The sequence below is a fragment of the Hyperolius riggenbachi genome, chromosome 1, assembly GCF_040937935.1.
Source record: "Hyperolius riggenbachi isolate aHypRig1 chromosome 1, aHypRig1.pri, whole genome shotgun sequence".
Classification (NCBI taxonomy): domain Eukaryota; kingdom Metazoa; phylum Chordata; class Amphibia; order Anura; family Hyperoliidae; genus Hyperolius; species Hyperolius riggenbachi.
In genome coordinates this window covers 79,788,698-79,804,274 of record NC_090646.1, presented here as the reverse complement: position 1 = coordinate 79,804,274, position 15,577 = coordinate 79,788,698, and the positions used below count along the sequence as shown (strand labels likewise).

The window sequence follows — 15,577 nt, the reverse complement described above, 5'->3', positions numbered from 1 at the left end:
GCTAGGGCTTACTTTGGGGGATGTCTTAACCTCCTGGGCGATACAATAGTATCGCCAGGGCGCGGCATTTTTTTTTTTTTTTTTTTTTTAATCATGTAGCTAGCCTAGCACTAGCTACATGATAGCCGCTGTGCAGCGGCATTCCCCCACCCCTTCCGATCGCCTCCGGCGATCAGAGCAAAGAGGAAATCCCGTTCAGAACGGGATTTCCTGATTGGTTTCCCCCGTCGCCATGGCGGCGATCGGGATGACTTCATGGTGTCTAAGGGAGTCCCGATCCACCCCTTAGCGCTGCCTGGTGGTGATTGGCCGGCTGCGCACAGGGTCTAGCGGGGGTCTCTAACGCGGCGGTTAGCAGCGAATCGGAGCGGAGCGGCAGCGATCGGCGTGTACACGCAGCTAGCAAAGTGCTAGCTGCATGTAACAAAAAAAAAAAAAAAACATGCAAATCGGCCCACTAGGGCCTGAGAAATCCTCTGCAGCGGCTTACCCTGAGCTTAGCTCGGGATTATCACCCAGGAGGTTAAAAGAAACCAGAGACGACAAGTCTTTAAAGTTTCATACATACCTGGGGCTTCCTCCAGACCCATCTGCAGCGATCGCTCCCACGCCACCGTCCTCAGTCTTCTCCATCTTCTGTACCGGGTCCCATAAGTTCGGCCAGTTGCAGCCAGTCTGCGCAAGCACAGTGACTCCCTCCGTACTGCGCAGGCACAGTAGTATTCTCCACCAGAGGGAGATGGAGGGAGTGCTTGCTCAGACTGGCTGAACTTACGGGACCCGGTACAGAAGACGGAGGACGGCGGCGTGGGAGCGATCCGTGCGGATGGGGCTATTAATCAGGCTTCTTCCACTGTCATAGTATAAGCATCTGAATGAATCTCTTCCTTCGGGATTGACTCGTAAATCGCAATCAATGCATTGGGCACCCCAGGCTGCCCAACCACACTGCAAATTAAATTATTAAATATCTTTACATGGCTACAGAAACAACACGAAATATAATTACCTCTAGATATTTCAATGTTCAGACTATACTTGTGAGAGCCCAGGCCATGGTCCCTGAGAAACGGCTCTGCCACAGCTGCAAAGTTGTCCTCTGAATCCTCAGAGTCTGAGTCTTTGGAGGCAATGCCACTGTCAGGGTGGGCTGAAGGCAATGAGACGTTAGGCAAGTCCTTGCTGCAGCAGGGCTGCTCATCATCAGAGTCATGTGACTGAGATGCCGTGATGTGGGCTGACTTGGACTGGGCAGAGCTGGTGTTTCCGGGCACATGGTTATTCTCCTCAGGGCCTTCACTGAAGAAATTGAACTCATCGGGGTCTGGCAGCAAAAGTTTGAAGCAACTTTCCAACTCCGTGAGGCACGACTGAATGTCTGGCAGCATTTCTGGGGAGAAAAAAAAAGAAATCTGAGAAAAACTGCTAAATGCACACTCAGCATTTTTTCAGAGCTCTAAAAAATTAATTTCCAGCATAAAACACATTCGCACAAACCAAAATAAAGGTTAGCAGAACAGTTTTTGAACACAGGATGTTAACCTTATGTCTGCTTCCGTGAAAGAAGGAAGACTTTGCAGATTTATTGCAGGATTTGTAGCAGCTGTAATAAAGACACATTTTTCTTTAAAGGTTATTATGCCGTTGCTTATCTTTCAGAGCAGAGAGGATGTTCTGAGTTCAGGTCCACTTTAAAAAGGAAATAAATATGGCCACCTCCATATGCTTCTTGCTCGCCTATCTCGCCAGCTCTGGCTGCTGCACTACACGCTGCTTTCCATCTTCTGACACTTCCGCCTTCCCAGCCAGAAGCCGGGGGTATGGAGAGCAGTGTAGTGGCCACAGGCAGCAGCATAGGCGAGTTAAAGAGGAACTCCAGTGAAAATCATGTAATAAAAAAGTGCTTAATTTTTACAATAATTATGTACAAATGATTTAGTCAGTGTTTGCCCATTGTAAAATCTTTCCTCTCCCTGTTTTACATTCTGACATTTATCACATGGTGACATTTTTACTGCTGGTAGGCGATGTCACTGGAAGAAGAAGATGCTTGCTTTTTCTTGGCAGCTGTAAACAGCTGTTATTTCCCACAATACAGTAAGGCTCCCACAAGTGTGATGTCAGCACCTCTGTGCTGTGAGGCGCTGACATCACACTGTGGGAGGAGTTTCGCCACAACATCAGCCATACAGAGCCCCCGATGATCCGATTGAGAAAAGGTAAAGATTTCTCATGGGAAAGGGGGTATCAGCTACAGATTGGGATGAAGTTCAAATCTTGGTTACGGTTTCTCTTCCTGTCTGCCGCGGCCACTACCAGGCTAGTTCAGTTTTACACAAGGCAAACCTCAGTGTTCCTTACGGCTGATTCTCACTACAAGAGCTTTTTAAATGCCAGAGATTTTAAAAGCCCTTGCTCATGCAATCCTATGGGGGATTTTTATAAAATCACATCGCTCCGGTGTGAACACTCACATAGGATAACATTAGCACGAGCTTTCAAAATCACAAGCGCTTAGTGTGCACCAGCCCTCTTTTTAGGTCACATGAATCCTGGCTCTGACTAAATATAGAGAAGGTTTTGGCTTTTTGATTGCTCACTCAGAGCAAAGCTCATTCAGTATAGTGAGCATCCTGAGCAGGCAAAGATGCAAACATAACTCACCGTACAAAGTCTACTCAGCTCAGGATCTCCATGCAGGAGGTACACGAATAAGGGGCACCTTACTGCTTTCTCCTTTTCCTGCATTTATTTTATGAAAATCTTGAGGGCCTTTCCCAAAACAGACTCCATTCATAAAACATTATTGCACCTGCTATGCCATTCTTATTTAAAGAGAATCTGTATTGTTAAAATCGCACAAAAGTAAACATACCAGTGCGTTAAGGGACATCTCCTATTACCCTCTGTCACAATTTCGCCGCTCCTCGCTGCATTAAAAGTGGTTAAAAACAGTTTTAAAAAGTTTGTTTATAAACAAACAAAATGGCCACCAAAACAGGAAGTAGGTTGATGTACAGTATGTCCACACATAGAAAATACATCCATACACAAGCAGGCTGTATACAGCATTCCTTTTGAATCTCAAGAGATCATTTGTGTGTTTCTTTCCCCCCTGAGGGGGGAGTGCATAGCAGAACCACAACACTGAAGAACTTGGCAGCCTTCCAGACACAGGCCGACAAGTCTGACAGGGGAAAGATACATTGATTTATTACAGAGACTGTGATAGTACAAAGCGCTGCAGTAAGCCAGAACACATTAGAATAGCTTTTGGAACTTGTAGGATGATAAAAAACAGGATGCAATTTTTGTTACGGAGTCTCTTTAACATCTGTGTCTAGAGTTCTCCTTTAATGGTTTCAATGGAACATTCCCACTCATAATAGGTCCTGCGTTCCTTACCTTCCATCTCGACCTTGGTTTTTTTGGCTTTTGCTTGGTAAATAAGCTCTAGCTTCCTCTTCTTTTCTTCTTCCCTTTTTATCTGTGCCAGAGTCTCCGATCTGACATCCTGGAAGTCCACCTATATAGAAAACAGCAATACCGATTTAAATCAACCAATACAGACTCCACTCACCCCTGCGTCCCTCTGAGAAGGCATTATAGGCCTACACATTAGCATTTACAGGCCACAATCCAATTCACTTTTCCCTTGAGTTTTCTCCCTGGACACACATTTTCAAATTAATCTAAAAAATATTTTTTTTTAAGCACTTAGCATTGAAAAAGTACAGAAAAAAAAAGGTAAGAGGTCAAATACCAAACTTATTTTTAGTAATGTAGTAAGGTCTTTTTTGGTGGGAGCCCTTGTCCTCTAGTTTAGTTTTGGTGGGAGCCCTTGTCCATGAAGAAAACTTTATAGGATATGGGCCACTGTATTTTTACAGTTAGTCATTTAGAGCACACAGACAGGACAATAATCAAGAACTACTGGCACCAGCCAGCCACTGCACATGTACCAAGACCAGTTTGATTCAAAGCAAGATTATATATATATATATATATATATATATATATATATATATATATATATATATATATATATATATATATATATATATATATATATATATATATATATATATATATATATATATATATATATATATATATATATATATATATATTAGATAGATAGATAAAAATCAACAAGAATTGCTTTACACACATGGACATAAACATAAATCCTGACCTTGCAAGAATGACAGGCGATTCAACATGGCGGTATTTGATTGTTCCATTTTCAAGTTGCATCATTTTGCATACAAAATTTGTGAACCCTGGATGCCCTGAAACATCACTCTAATGCTGGCCAAATATCTAGTGATATTGTGGCCCGATCAGCTATCAGATCCTATCATTTCATTGAATCAGATGAAAATCAGTGCCAAAAAAAGCATGTCCCATCAATAGTTCGGCCGATTTTGGGGCCAAAAGGTCTAATGTATCGATCAAAAATGCTGGAAAATCTTGGTCGGACACGGTCGATCGGTTATTCGTGGCGGTAATGGCGTGCAACATTGTGTCAAACCCCATCTGCTGCCCCCCTTTCATATCTAAATGTGATACCCGGTGCCCATGCAGTGGAAATCTCACCTGTTGCAGCTGCTGTGACTCCCGGTCTCGTCCGCCACTTCCACATGCGACCCTACGTGGTCGTTGCGAGTGACAGCGGTGCTCAGGAGAGACAGCGGAGGAGCCCAGGAGCAGCTGGTTGGTTGCAGCAGCTGGAGCAGGTGAGATTACAATGCCTGGACACCGGGGAAAGGGGGCAATAACATTTGGGAGGGCAGCGGAGGCGGCCAGGTGACGCCACAAGGCCGATACCCAATAGATTTCATGCTGAATTCTCTCGGGAATCGGCCTGCAGTGTATGGGCAGCCAACAGATCTCTCTCCAATTAGAGAGAGATCAGTCTCTTAGTTGATCTACCCATACATTGCTAGGTGTATAGTCACCTTTATGCTTGCTCAAGGGCTCCTTACCGGTTAGGTACTAGCTGCAGCCAGGATTTGAACCCTGCCCTCCTACGTCAAAGCTAGTCAAAACGTAGTGCCTTTACCTTTTTGTTCTGCTTCAGGAAGTGGTACCCCAATGACAGCTTCTTGTATGCTTCGCCAAACTTCTCGTGCCATTCCTGAATGGTCTTCACAGCCAGGACCTTTAGCTTGTGGGCCACTTCTTTGGGAGGTGGGAGAGGCTGATCAAAATCTGTCTCTACCGTCAGCTCCAGAAATACCTGGAAATCATCGATCAGCATTGTGCGGAACTGATGCGACCTCGAGAACAGCTCGCCGACTATCTGAAAGGCAGAGAACCGGATCTCTGCATGCTCCTGGTTGAGTTGGGTCATCAGCAGGTGATAGACATGCTTGATGTGCTCATCAGAAAACCTGGCAAACAACACAAAAATAACTATGTTAATAATGTATTGCACATAATTAGAAATGCGCTGGCAGACTTCTAAAGCCTCCTTCGGCCGGGTAAAGCAGTATTTGACTAATTTAGTCAAATACTGCTACCGGGCGAGCCAACACCGGAACGACGGGATCAGGAGAGGAGCCGGAAGGCTCTATAGGACCCAGAGCCTTCCCTCTCCTTGGGTAAGTAAGTATCTATCTCATTTTTTTAAATGCGGTTCCCATTCACTTTAAAAGGAAAATCAGGAAAGAAGGTAAAAAAAAAAAAAAAAAAAAAATATTATACACAATTTATCCACTTTCATACATTATAGCTTTAATGTAAACTTTAGATTGTAAGCCTTTGGCAGCCGCCTCCCTTAGAGTGTCCTTAATCTTGCTATCACAGCAATGACACCCTTCTCATGGACTAAAGGTGCATACACACATCAGACCATAGTCTTTGGAAAATGAAAGATCACAGACCAATCTTACCCCCTTCCATGTAGTATGAGAGCCATACCTAGACAGTCTATTCTATTGAGCTGAACTCCCCATCAGATAGAAATCTTTGCAAGATGATGCACACACAGATGCTGTACACATTCAAAAGATCAGGATCTACAAAAGATCTGTTCCTGAAAAAGATCCGTTCCTGCAAAATGCATTCCTAGTCTATGATATCTGCAGATTCTCATACACACCTTGTTTAACAGACATTCATCTGCAGATCAGACAATCATCTGCAGATCTGAAGATCCATCCTGGTGGATCTGATCTGCAGATGAATGTCTGTTAAACAAAGTGTGTATGATGTATGATTGTGCATTTAGGAATTGGGACATGCTGTAATCAGACACAGCTGCCGTTTTAACTGGCGCAACACTATTAACACTGTTTTATTGATTTCAAAAATGGTTATCAAAGACTTTGTAGGGAGGAGAGTACAGAGACTTATTTTCATGTCACAGGGAAAGGAAGTGGTTAAAGTGAACCCGATCTTCAGCTCAGGTTCAAAATCAGATACCTAAAAAGAGGGAAGCCTCAGGATCCTATTGAAGCGTCCCTCGGTAGTCGGAAGCCCCCTGTTGCTGAGCGCGGTCCCCCTTCACATTGGGGCCATGCAGCTCCTCCTCCTGGATCATGGCCGCGCAGTAGTTACGCAAGCCCGTAAAAATTTAAAAAGCAGAAATTTATAAAAAAATAAAATCAGAAAAATATTTCTCTCCCAATACGGGAAGAGTGCACTTCTCGTGTGTAGACTGGAGCCGACTGATGGCAGTTCCCAAAGCTGCAGACAGCGGAGGACGGCGGCGTGGGAGCGATCCGAGCGGATGGGGCTAGAGGAAGCCCCAGGTATGTATAAATCTTTTTCTTATATCTCCGCTCTGGTACACTTTAAAAGGGGTTCTGTGGGGGTTCCTGAGGAGAAAAACTGCCACTTACCTTGGGCTTCTATCAGCCACCTGCAGTGGTAATGTCCCACGCTGTCCTGCTCCCATCTGCCGTTCCCCGCAGCCGGCACCGGGCTATTATTCGGCTGTCACACAGACGAATAATGCGCGTTGCCGTGCCTCCGCTCGCGTCATCTGAGGCTTACTGCGCAGGCGCAGTACAACGGAGCCTTGTACTGCGCTTGCGCAGTAAGCTTCCGATGACGCAGGCGGAAGCGAGCGGGTGCGCGGCCACTGTAGCGCAGCCGCAGTTGGATCCCATGCCGCTTAGACCGGGGCCGGCGGCGGAGAATAGCAGATGGGAGGAGGACGGCGTGGGACATTACCGCTGCACGGGGCTGATAGAAGCCCAAGGTAAGGGTCTGTTTTTCTTCTCAGGAACCCCCACAGAACCCCTTTAAGTCTACTTTTGTAGCGGATACACAGAAAATAAAACAGTGGGTTTCTAGAGCTTGGCATGCTTACTTGGCAACCAAGGTAACATAAAATGCTAATATATTCCAATACATCCATTAGGAAAGTAATGTTACTGTAGGTGACAAAGTGCTTTTTTAGCAAAAACAACAACAAAAAAAGCATCACTTTAAGGAACAATTTTAAGTACTAGATTTAAAAATATGCTACCCCATCAAAAGTAAACCTGTTATGGCAGAAATAGAGAAGCTGTTTTAACACACACCAGAAGGAACCGGAGCATCAGTGAGTGGCTGCGCAGGCACAGAATGTCTGCGGGGGACCATTAGAAGCCTCAGGTAAGTTCAGCTCTTTTTCGCCTTTGCCCCTTACAGTAATCCTTAAAAAAAAAAAAAAAAAAAAAAGGTAGCACATACCTGCAGATTTTCTTCAGCTCCTTCAGCTGTTCTGGGTTGAGCTGTGGCTCTCCCGAGGTAGTCAGTGCCTCCACCAGCTCCTCCAACCTCTGATCCATTGTTATACGTCACAGGTAGCTACCACTACACAAACAAAACATACAATTACTGTTTTATTATTGTATTGTACAAATAGAAGCAAGTGACAATGAGCAGACACTAAACAGGCAGTGTAAATGTATACTTCAAGCATTTCCAGCTGGATAGTATTTTGTTTAGACAGTTGTCCCTTTGATGTGGGATTTGAGCCTTTGACCAGGGTCCCAACTTTTTGAGATGAGAAAGAGGGACACTTAAAGGAGTACATTTGAAATCGGCGCCGGTAGACGTGGGCGCAGGATACAGCGGTATATGGCTGATCCTGCTTCTGCACAAGTCCGGACCGATTTAATTACTATTCCCCCTCCAGGCCGCCATGGATATTGGGGGAATGAAATAATTCGGCTTCCAGCGTTTGCTGGAGCCGAATTATTATGTTTTCAAGCAACCTCGGCTCGCCGACGTTACTCACTGAGCGCTGCAATAGGAATGATTCCTATTGTAGTCTATGGAGGCGCCGGCTGCGCCCAAATCTAGCAGCGCTGAAAAGCACTGCTCCGACTTAAAAGACTTACTAGGCTAAAGTTAAAAAAAAAAAAAGTTCTGTACCTGGATGAATTTTGAATGCACGGAGGACACCATCTGCGCCCTTCGTGCAGTTCCGGCAGCGGCCATTTTTGAGGAGGCATGCCAGCCCGTCCCGGGGGGGGGGGGGGGGGGGGAGATTAAGCAGGGGGGACCTGGCGGAACTGCACAGAGGGCGCGGATGGCGTCCTCCATGCATTTAAAATTCATCCAGGTACAGAGCTTTTTTTTTTTCTTTTAACTTTGGCCTAGTTAGTCTTTTAAGGCACACCCCTGATAACGCCCGACACACCCCTAGTCACACATACCATAAAGATTTCATAAGAAAAATATGTTGCTTTTTAATTCAAACCACATGGGTTATTTCTACCCTGGTTCATTTTCCTTCATATTAACATTTTAAAATTAGGTACATTGCGGTATACTACTACATTTTAAAATTAGTAATATATCAATTTAAAGGATGGGAATAAAGTTTAGAGTCAATTAAACACATTTTTTAGTAGAGAAATATTTATATTTACATAGAAAGAGGGACAAATGAGGAGGAAAGATGGACTGTCCCTCCAAAAGAGGGACAGTTGGGAGCCATGTAACAGCAATGAGGAGCAGCGGGACAGGGGGAGGCCTCTGGATTACAAAGGAGCTTCCCTCTACCTAGGTAAGTACCCAAATTGGGCACTTTTTTCACTTCAGGTTTCCTTTAAATCCTGACCAATCTGTGCCACCCTACTGATTTTTACCTGGGAAGTGATGGTTTGCTTGCTTGTTTTCTTGCATCAGGCCATTATTCCCCCACAACAAGGGGCCAAAACGGAGCCTCCCAGAGTCCTCTGCGTCTACTTCCTTCCAATCTGCTGCTTCAAGTCACTTAATTTTTATAAATCAGGATCTGCAGAAATAAAAACAGGTCATTTCAGCACAAAGCTTGCCTCAGAGGCGACACTGACAGTAGTAGTGCCTCCATCAGGGATCAGTCAGGACTCAGGAGCATTGGGGACACGTTAGGACTTGTTCAGAGACATGACATGCAGCACCACAGCGCCCCTGCACGGCCCATACTATCTCCCATACTCACACACAGACACACCGCACATCGCCGCTACCTGCCTGGCCGGTGAAGCTCTCCGCAAACTCCTCTGCCGGACATGACAACAACGCTGGCCACGCCCACCAAGCGTCCTCCTCAAAGGTGTACGCTATTTGCTAGTGGCCTAGAAAGGACCCCGTGACGTCACTTTACCCACATGACAGTCATGTGATTACAGTTCTGTTGGAATGAGAGGCGCTGTATTGTTTCTGGTTAGAGGAAGAGGATCTGTGCAGAAGTCGCCGGGGATCGCTGCTGGCCCCAGGACAGCAGCTTGGTGGAGGCGCCGGGATCGGCAAGCTACTTACGCCGCATCTCTACATAGGGAGGAGGGAGACGCATTTGCCCCAGGGAAAGCACTGGGGAGGGAGAGGATTGAGGACCACTAGCCCACCAGGGAAAGCTATGGAGGAGAAGTGGGGGTGGAAGGTGAAGGCCACAAGCCCACCAGGGAAAGCTATGGAGGAGGAGTGGGGGTGGAAGGTGAGGGCCACTAGCCCACCAGGGAAAGCTATGGAGGAGAAGTGGGGGTGGAAGGTGAGGGCCACTAGCCCACCAGGGAAAGCTATGGAGGAGGAGTGGGGGTGGAAGGTGAGGACCACTAGCCCACCAGGGAAAGCTATGGAGGAGTTTTGGGGGTGGAAGGTGAGGACCACTAGCCCACCAGGGAAAGCTATGGAGGAGAAGTGGGGGTGGAAGGTGAGGACCTCTAGCCCACCAGGGAAAGCTATGGAGGAGAAGTGGGGGTGGAAGGTGAGGACCACTAGCCCACCAGGGAAAGCTATGGAGGAGGAGTGGGGGTGGAAGGTGAGGGCCACTAGCCCACCAGGAAAAGCTATGGAGGAGTGGGGGTGGAAGGTGAGGGCCACTAGCCCACCAGGGAAAGCTATGGAGGAGGAGTGTGGGTGGAAGGTGAGTACCACTAGCCCACCAGGGAAAGCTATGGAGGAGGAGTGGGGGTGGAAGGTGAGGGCCGCTAGCCCACCATGGAAAGCTATGGAGTGGGGGTGGAAGGTGAGGGCCACTAGCCCACCAGGGAAAGCTATGGAGGAGGAGTGGGGGTGGAAGGTGAGGGCCGCTAGCCCACCAGGAAAAGCTATGGAGGAGGAGTGGGGGTGGAAGGTGAGGACCACTAGCCCACCAGGGAACGCTGGGGGGGGGGGGAGGGTGTATAGCTTATCAGGTAATGCTTTGGTAGTGGGTTGGGGAGGAGCAATAGAAGAGGGACCACTAGGCCACCAGAGAGAGAATAGGAAGGGGGACCACTACTACACCACCTGGGAAAACTAGCCCATCCCCTGCACTGTACTGTTCCAGCTTCCCTCTTCCTCACCATGATGTTGCCTTACTCTGCCAACTTTCCATGGTGGTCTAGTAGATCTGAAGCCATAGTTTTTCCTGATGGAGTAGTTATCCTCACCCCCTGCCCCTTCCCTAGCTTTATCAAGTGGTCCTCATCACCTGCCCCACCTTTCCTTCATAGCTGTCTCTGGTGGTCTAGCAGTACTCATTCCCCTTCCACAACTGGCCCTGGTGGACTAGTGGTCTTCACAACCCCCACTCCCCTTCCATAGCTGTCTCTGGTGATCTAGTGATCCCAACCAATTCCTTCCATAAGCTTTCCCTGATAGGTTGGGGGTCCTTCCCTCTCCAGAGCTTTGCCTGGTGGGCATACGGGTGTCTCTCCTTCCCCTGCAGAGTTCCGCAGCAGAAGGTGGTGTAAGTATCTTACCGATCCTAGTGTCACAAGCTGCTCTCCTCAGGCCAGGAGGTCATTTCTGCAGCGATCCCCAGCATCTGGTGCTTGCACAGACTCTGGCCAGCAGCAATCTGATGTCTCCTTGTAAATGTGGTTGTGTGTGGATGTCACCAGGGTTCTTTAACCCACTAGCATCAGTGTTCTCCCCCAGAAAATGTTTCCAGCTGGGTGGCATGAAAAATTAGCTGGGTAGGGAGTGATGAAAGAATGCAGGGCTGGTGCATCTGTGCACAACTCTTCTTACAGCATAGGAAGAGGTGAGCTGATGACAGCTGGGTGCTCAAAACTAGCCGGGTGGAGCGCCTGGCTGAAAGAGTCTGGGGAGAACACTGAGCATTCACCATACATAAATATGGTGTTACAACGTGTGAATAGCACTGGACTCCCTGCCTCCTCAAGAACATCTCTGTTGATGTGGGATACACCTGCAAAATAGCTTCAAGGTCGACAAAAGCTGTACGCTGCCTGCTCATCTCTCTAACCGCACTGCTGTTTGCCAATAAATGGCTACATATAGGTTTTACTAAACCTAGTGCCCCTGCCGGGGATCATGGGATCCCCGATGACCATCTTGATGATGTTACTGCAGGGAATCTCGGTGAAGGGAGGATTCTGTCAGTGGTGCATGTGACTGGTGGGGTGGGCACCTGTGTTATTTTTAAATACATGATAGAGGGTTCTGCAAGGCCTCATTCACATCAAATAGCGCAGATGGCCGTGCGATCCCAACACTTACAGTCGCACGCCATCGACGCTACTGATCCTATTCACTACAGTGAATAGGTCAGTGCTGCGATTTTCGAAAAATGCATACAGTAGTGCAATTGCCCATTGCCACCACGAGTCCAGTAGCTTTAACGAACGTGATCGCCACACTTTGATTGGCCCAATAGGCTGCTTTAGGAGTGCAGCTCAGAAAATCAACCCATATGAGCTTCTTATTACCTTGAATAGCATATGGTCCCTGGGATCTGACCTATTCATGCAAAGTCCTGTGCCTTTGAGGGTCCAGGTGTCTTAGCACAGGGCTTTTCAACCTTTTCACTGTTTGTACCATCCTTATCACCTGAAAATGTTCAAGTACCACCAGTGTGTCTGCACAGTAGATTGGAACCAAGCGTGCTTTGCTGTTTCCACCGCAGCCTGAGTGGAGAGCCGCGCACACTGACAAGGAGATCCTTGGGGGGGGGGGGGGGGGGGCAGCGCTGGATCGTCCCTATTGAAAAAGGGGGAATACTTTTTATGATCCAGAGGCTTCCCTGTCCTGAGGTAAGTACTCCCCAGGTGCACTTCTTTTCTTACAGGTACACTTCAAGAAAAGTGTGGGGGGGGGAGCTGGAGTCATTGGGGAAAAATATTAAAATTAGATGGCTAGCCTACAGATTGCTTTAGTAGCAAGCGAGGGGGAGCTGAACTTTGTGGAGGCAGACCATGACAAGCGGCAGGTGGGCAATTAAGTGGCAGGCAAACCTGACGTGTACCACCTGGGCAACAGCTAAGTACCACTGGTGGTACGCGTACCACCGGTTGAAAAGCCCTGCCTTAGCACACTAGAATCTGGCCTATTCATACCAAGCAAACTAATACCTGTGCACTGAAAGGTCTAGGTACTATAGCCCACTAAGATCTGGCTTATTCTTGCAAGAACAAGTTAAAGCCCATGCCGTGAAGGTCCCTTAACCCACTAGAATCTAGCCCAGGCATGGGCAAACTTAGCCCTCCAGCTGTTAAGGAACTAAAAGTCCCACAATGCATTGCAGGAGTCTTACAGCCACAGTCAAGACTCATAAAGGCAAATGCATTGTGGGACGTGTAGTTCCTTAACAGCTGGAGAGCCCATGCCTGATCTTGCCTATTCATACCAAGCAAGTTAATCCTTTACCCTGAAAGGACTTTATGGATCTAGCCCAGGCATGGGCAAACTTGGCCCTTCAGCTGTTGAGGAACTACATGTCCCACAATGCATTGCAGGAGTCTGACAGCCACAGTCATGACTGATAAATGCAAATGCATTGTGGGATTTGTAGTTCCTTAACAGCTGGAGGGCCTGTTGTGAAATACCACAAATCGATGTCTTGGAAGTAAAGTATTGGTTTATTTACTGTACAGGAGACGAAATTTTAGTCTACTGAATAAGGCTCGTAACAGAAGTTATATACCCCAAATTACACATTACAATCATTCCTCCTACCAATAACCTGATTGGATCCTCACAAAATCTCTGAGTTAACTATTGGAATACAGAATACAGCATAAATGAATACATGAATACATATTAATATTTAAGTGGATGAGATCAGTCAGTCGTTAATTATTATTAGAGGTACATATTTCATCAGCAGCTTGTTTAATTTAAGGCTAGTTTGACTGGTGAGATTCACACAGCGCCATCCTTATCTACAAGACAGACAAATCTCCTAGTAGCACATTCCAAACCCCTGAGACCATGTGAAAAAAGAGAACTAGTCTTATGCTGTATAGAACAAAGGGAGTATGGCAAAATGGCTTACAGGTGGCCATTTTATTTATCAATTTTACTTCAGGCCAAGTTTGCCCATGCCTGGTCTAGCCTATTCTTGCAAGAACAAGCTAAATCCAATGCCATGAAGGGACAAAGGGGCTGATTCTCAAAGCTTTTCTGTTAAAATTATCTCACCTTACTTGCTAACTCACAATTTCTCTCTTCTTAAAATGATTTTTCTCTATTTAAGTAACTCAACTCATTTATTTCTCCTTAACCGGTTTATCTCTCCTTACTTTTTAATCTCATGAATAATTTCACCTTATTTGTTTTTCATATGTATTAGCTCTCCTTACAGTTTATGTAAAAAATAAGTAAGCTTTGTCAATCAACCCCCAGGTCTCTTAACCCACTAGGATCTAGCGTACTCCTGCAAGAACAAGCTAAATTCCATGCCTCCAGGTTCCCAGTGCCCCTAGTAGTGGACCCCATTCCCTGTGCCCATAATAGTGTTCCCCATTCCCCAGGTTACCAGAGCCTCTGGTATCCCATTCCACAGGTTTCAGTGCCTATAGTAGTGTACCTCATTCCCCGTGCCCATAATAGTGTTTCCCATTTCCCAGGCTTCCAGTGCCTCTAGTATCCCATTCCCCAGGTTTCAGTGCCCCTAGTAGTGTACCCCATGTTCCTGGTGCCCATAGTAGTGAACCCCATTCCCCAGGTTTCCAGTGCCTCTAGTAGTGTAGTGTGCACTTTAAGCACAAGGTGTGCCATATAGGTGTGTATTACTTGCATTTCCCTTCTAGCTTAACTGTTTAAGCAATAATAATAAAGAATGGAATATGTATTATTCAGAACATTTAAAGAGAAACCATAACCAATCATTAAACTTCATCCCAATCAGTAGGTGATACCTCCTTTCCCATGAGAAATCTTTTCCTTTTCACAAACGGATCATCGGGGAGCTCTGTATGGCTGATTTTGTGGTGAAACCCCTCCCACAGTGTGATGTCAGGACCATGGTTCTGACATCACACTGTGGGAGCCTTGTTGCATTGTGGGAAATAACTGCCAAAAAAGCAAGCAGCAGCGACTTCCAGTGACATCACCTGCCAGCAGAAAAATCACCATGTGGTAAACATCAGAATGTAAATCAGGTAGAGGAAAGATTTTACAATGGGCAAACAATGACAATCATTTATACATAATTATTGTAAAAATGATGCACTTTTTTATTACATTATTTTCACTGGAGTTCCTCTATTTTAATTGATCTGGGATGAATAAGTAAATTAAGTTTAAAGCAAAAGGGTCTACGACAATAAGTGCTGTGTTCTTATCAGTAAACACAGAGTTCACTTTCCCAGAGCTTGCAGAACTTCTCTCCATGCCTGGCTATAAGATGAGCAGGTACATGCAAACAGAGGGATGACTCAAATGAAACTCCTGACTGGTGGTGGTGGGGGCACGCATGACTAGGCCATACATGAGTTGAACACTGTGACTACGGGACTTACCGGGCAGGCTATTAGAGGATCGAGGCATCTTGAGAGGATGGTGAGGGAGCCATCAGCCTGAAGGGGGGCTGGAGGAAGCCCAGGTATGTTTTTTCTTTTTTTGCCCACCACCACCACCACGATCCCATCGCTGAGAGCATTCTCCACCTGCACAGTACTACCGAGTCACACTGATATGACATGAATGGGATCCAGGAGACCATGTCAGAGTTACAGCACTACCCAGTGGTGGAAGATGGGTGATGTCATATCATGTGATTGGGACCAAGAAGACATATCAGGGTTACATCGCCGCCGCAGTGGAGGAGACAGGTATCAGGACAGGTACTGTATATTCTGGCATATAAGACTACTTTTTAACCCAGGAAAATCTTCTCAAAAGTCGGGGTCATCTTATAGGG

The 15,577-nt window shown here is 46.5% G+C and overlaps 1 protein-coding gene across 1 annotated transcript in view; it reads right to left on the bottom strand.

Moving 5' to 3' along the window:
* The window catches only part of UVSSA (UV stimulated scaffold protein A), a 129,417-nt gene extending 119,868 nt beyond the window's left edge, over positions 1-9,549 (bottom strand). Inside the window, 6 exon segments of the mRNA XM_068275698.1 lie at positions 1,010-1,390; positions 3,406-3,526; positions 5,066-5,396; positions 7,687-7,809; positions 9,093-9,241; positions 9,428-9,549. Coding sequence (XP_068131799.1) covers positions 1,010-1,390; positions 3,406-3,526; positions 5,066-5,396; positions 7,687-7,784 — 931 coding nt within the window. The 5' untranslated portion in view covers positions 7,785-7,809; positions 9,093-9,241; positions 9,428-9,549.
* Positions 9,550-15,577: the final 6,028 nt, after the last annotated feature.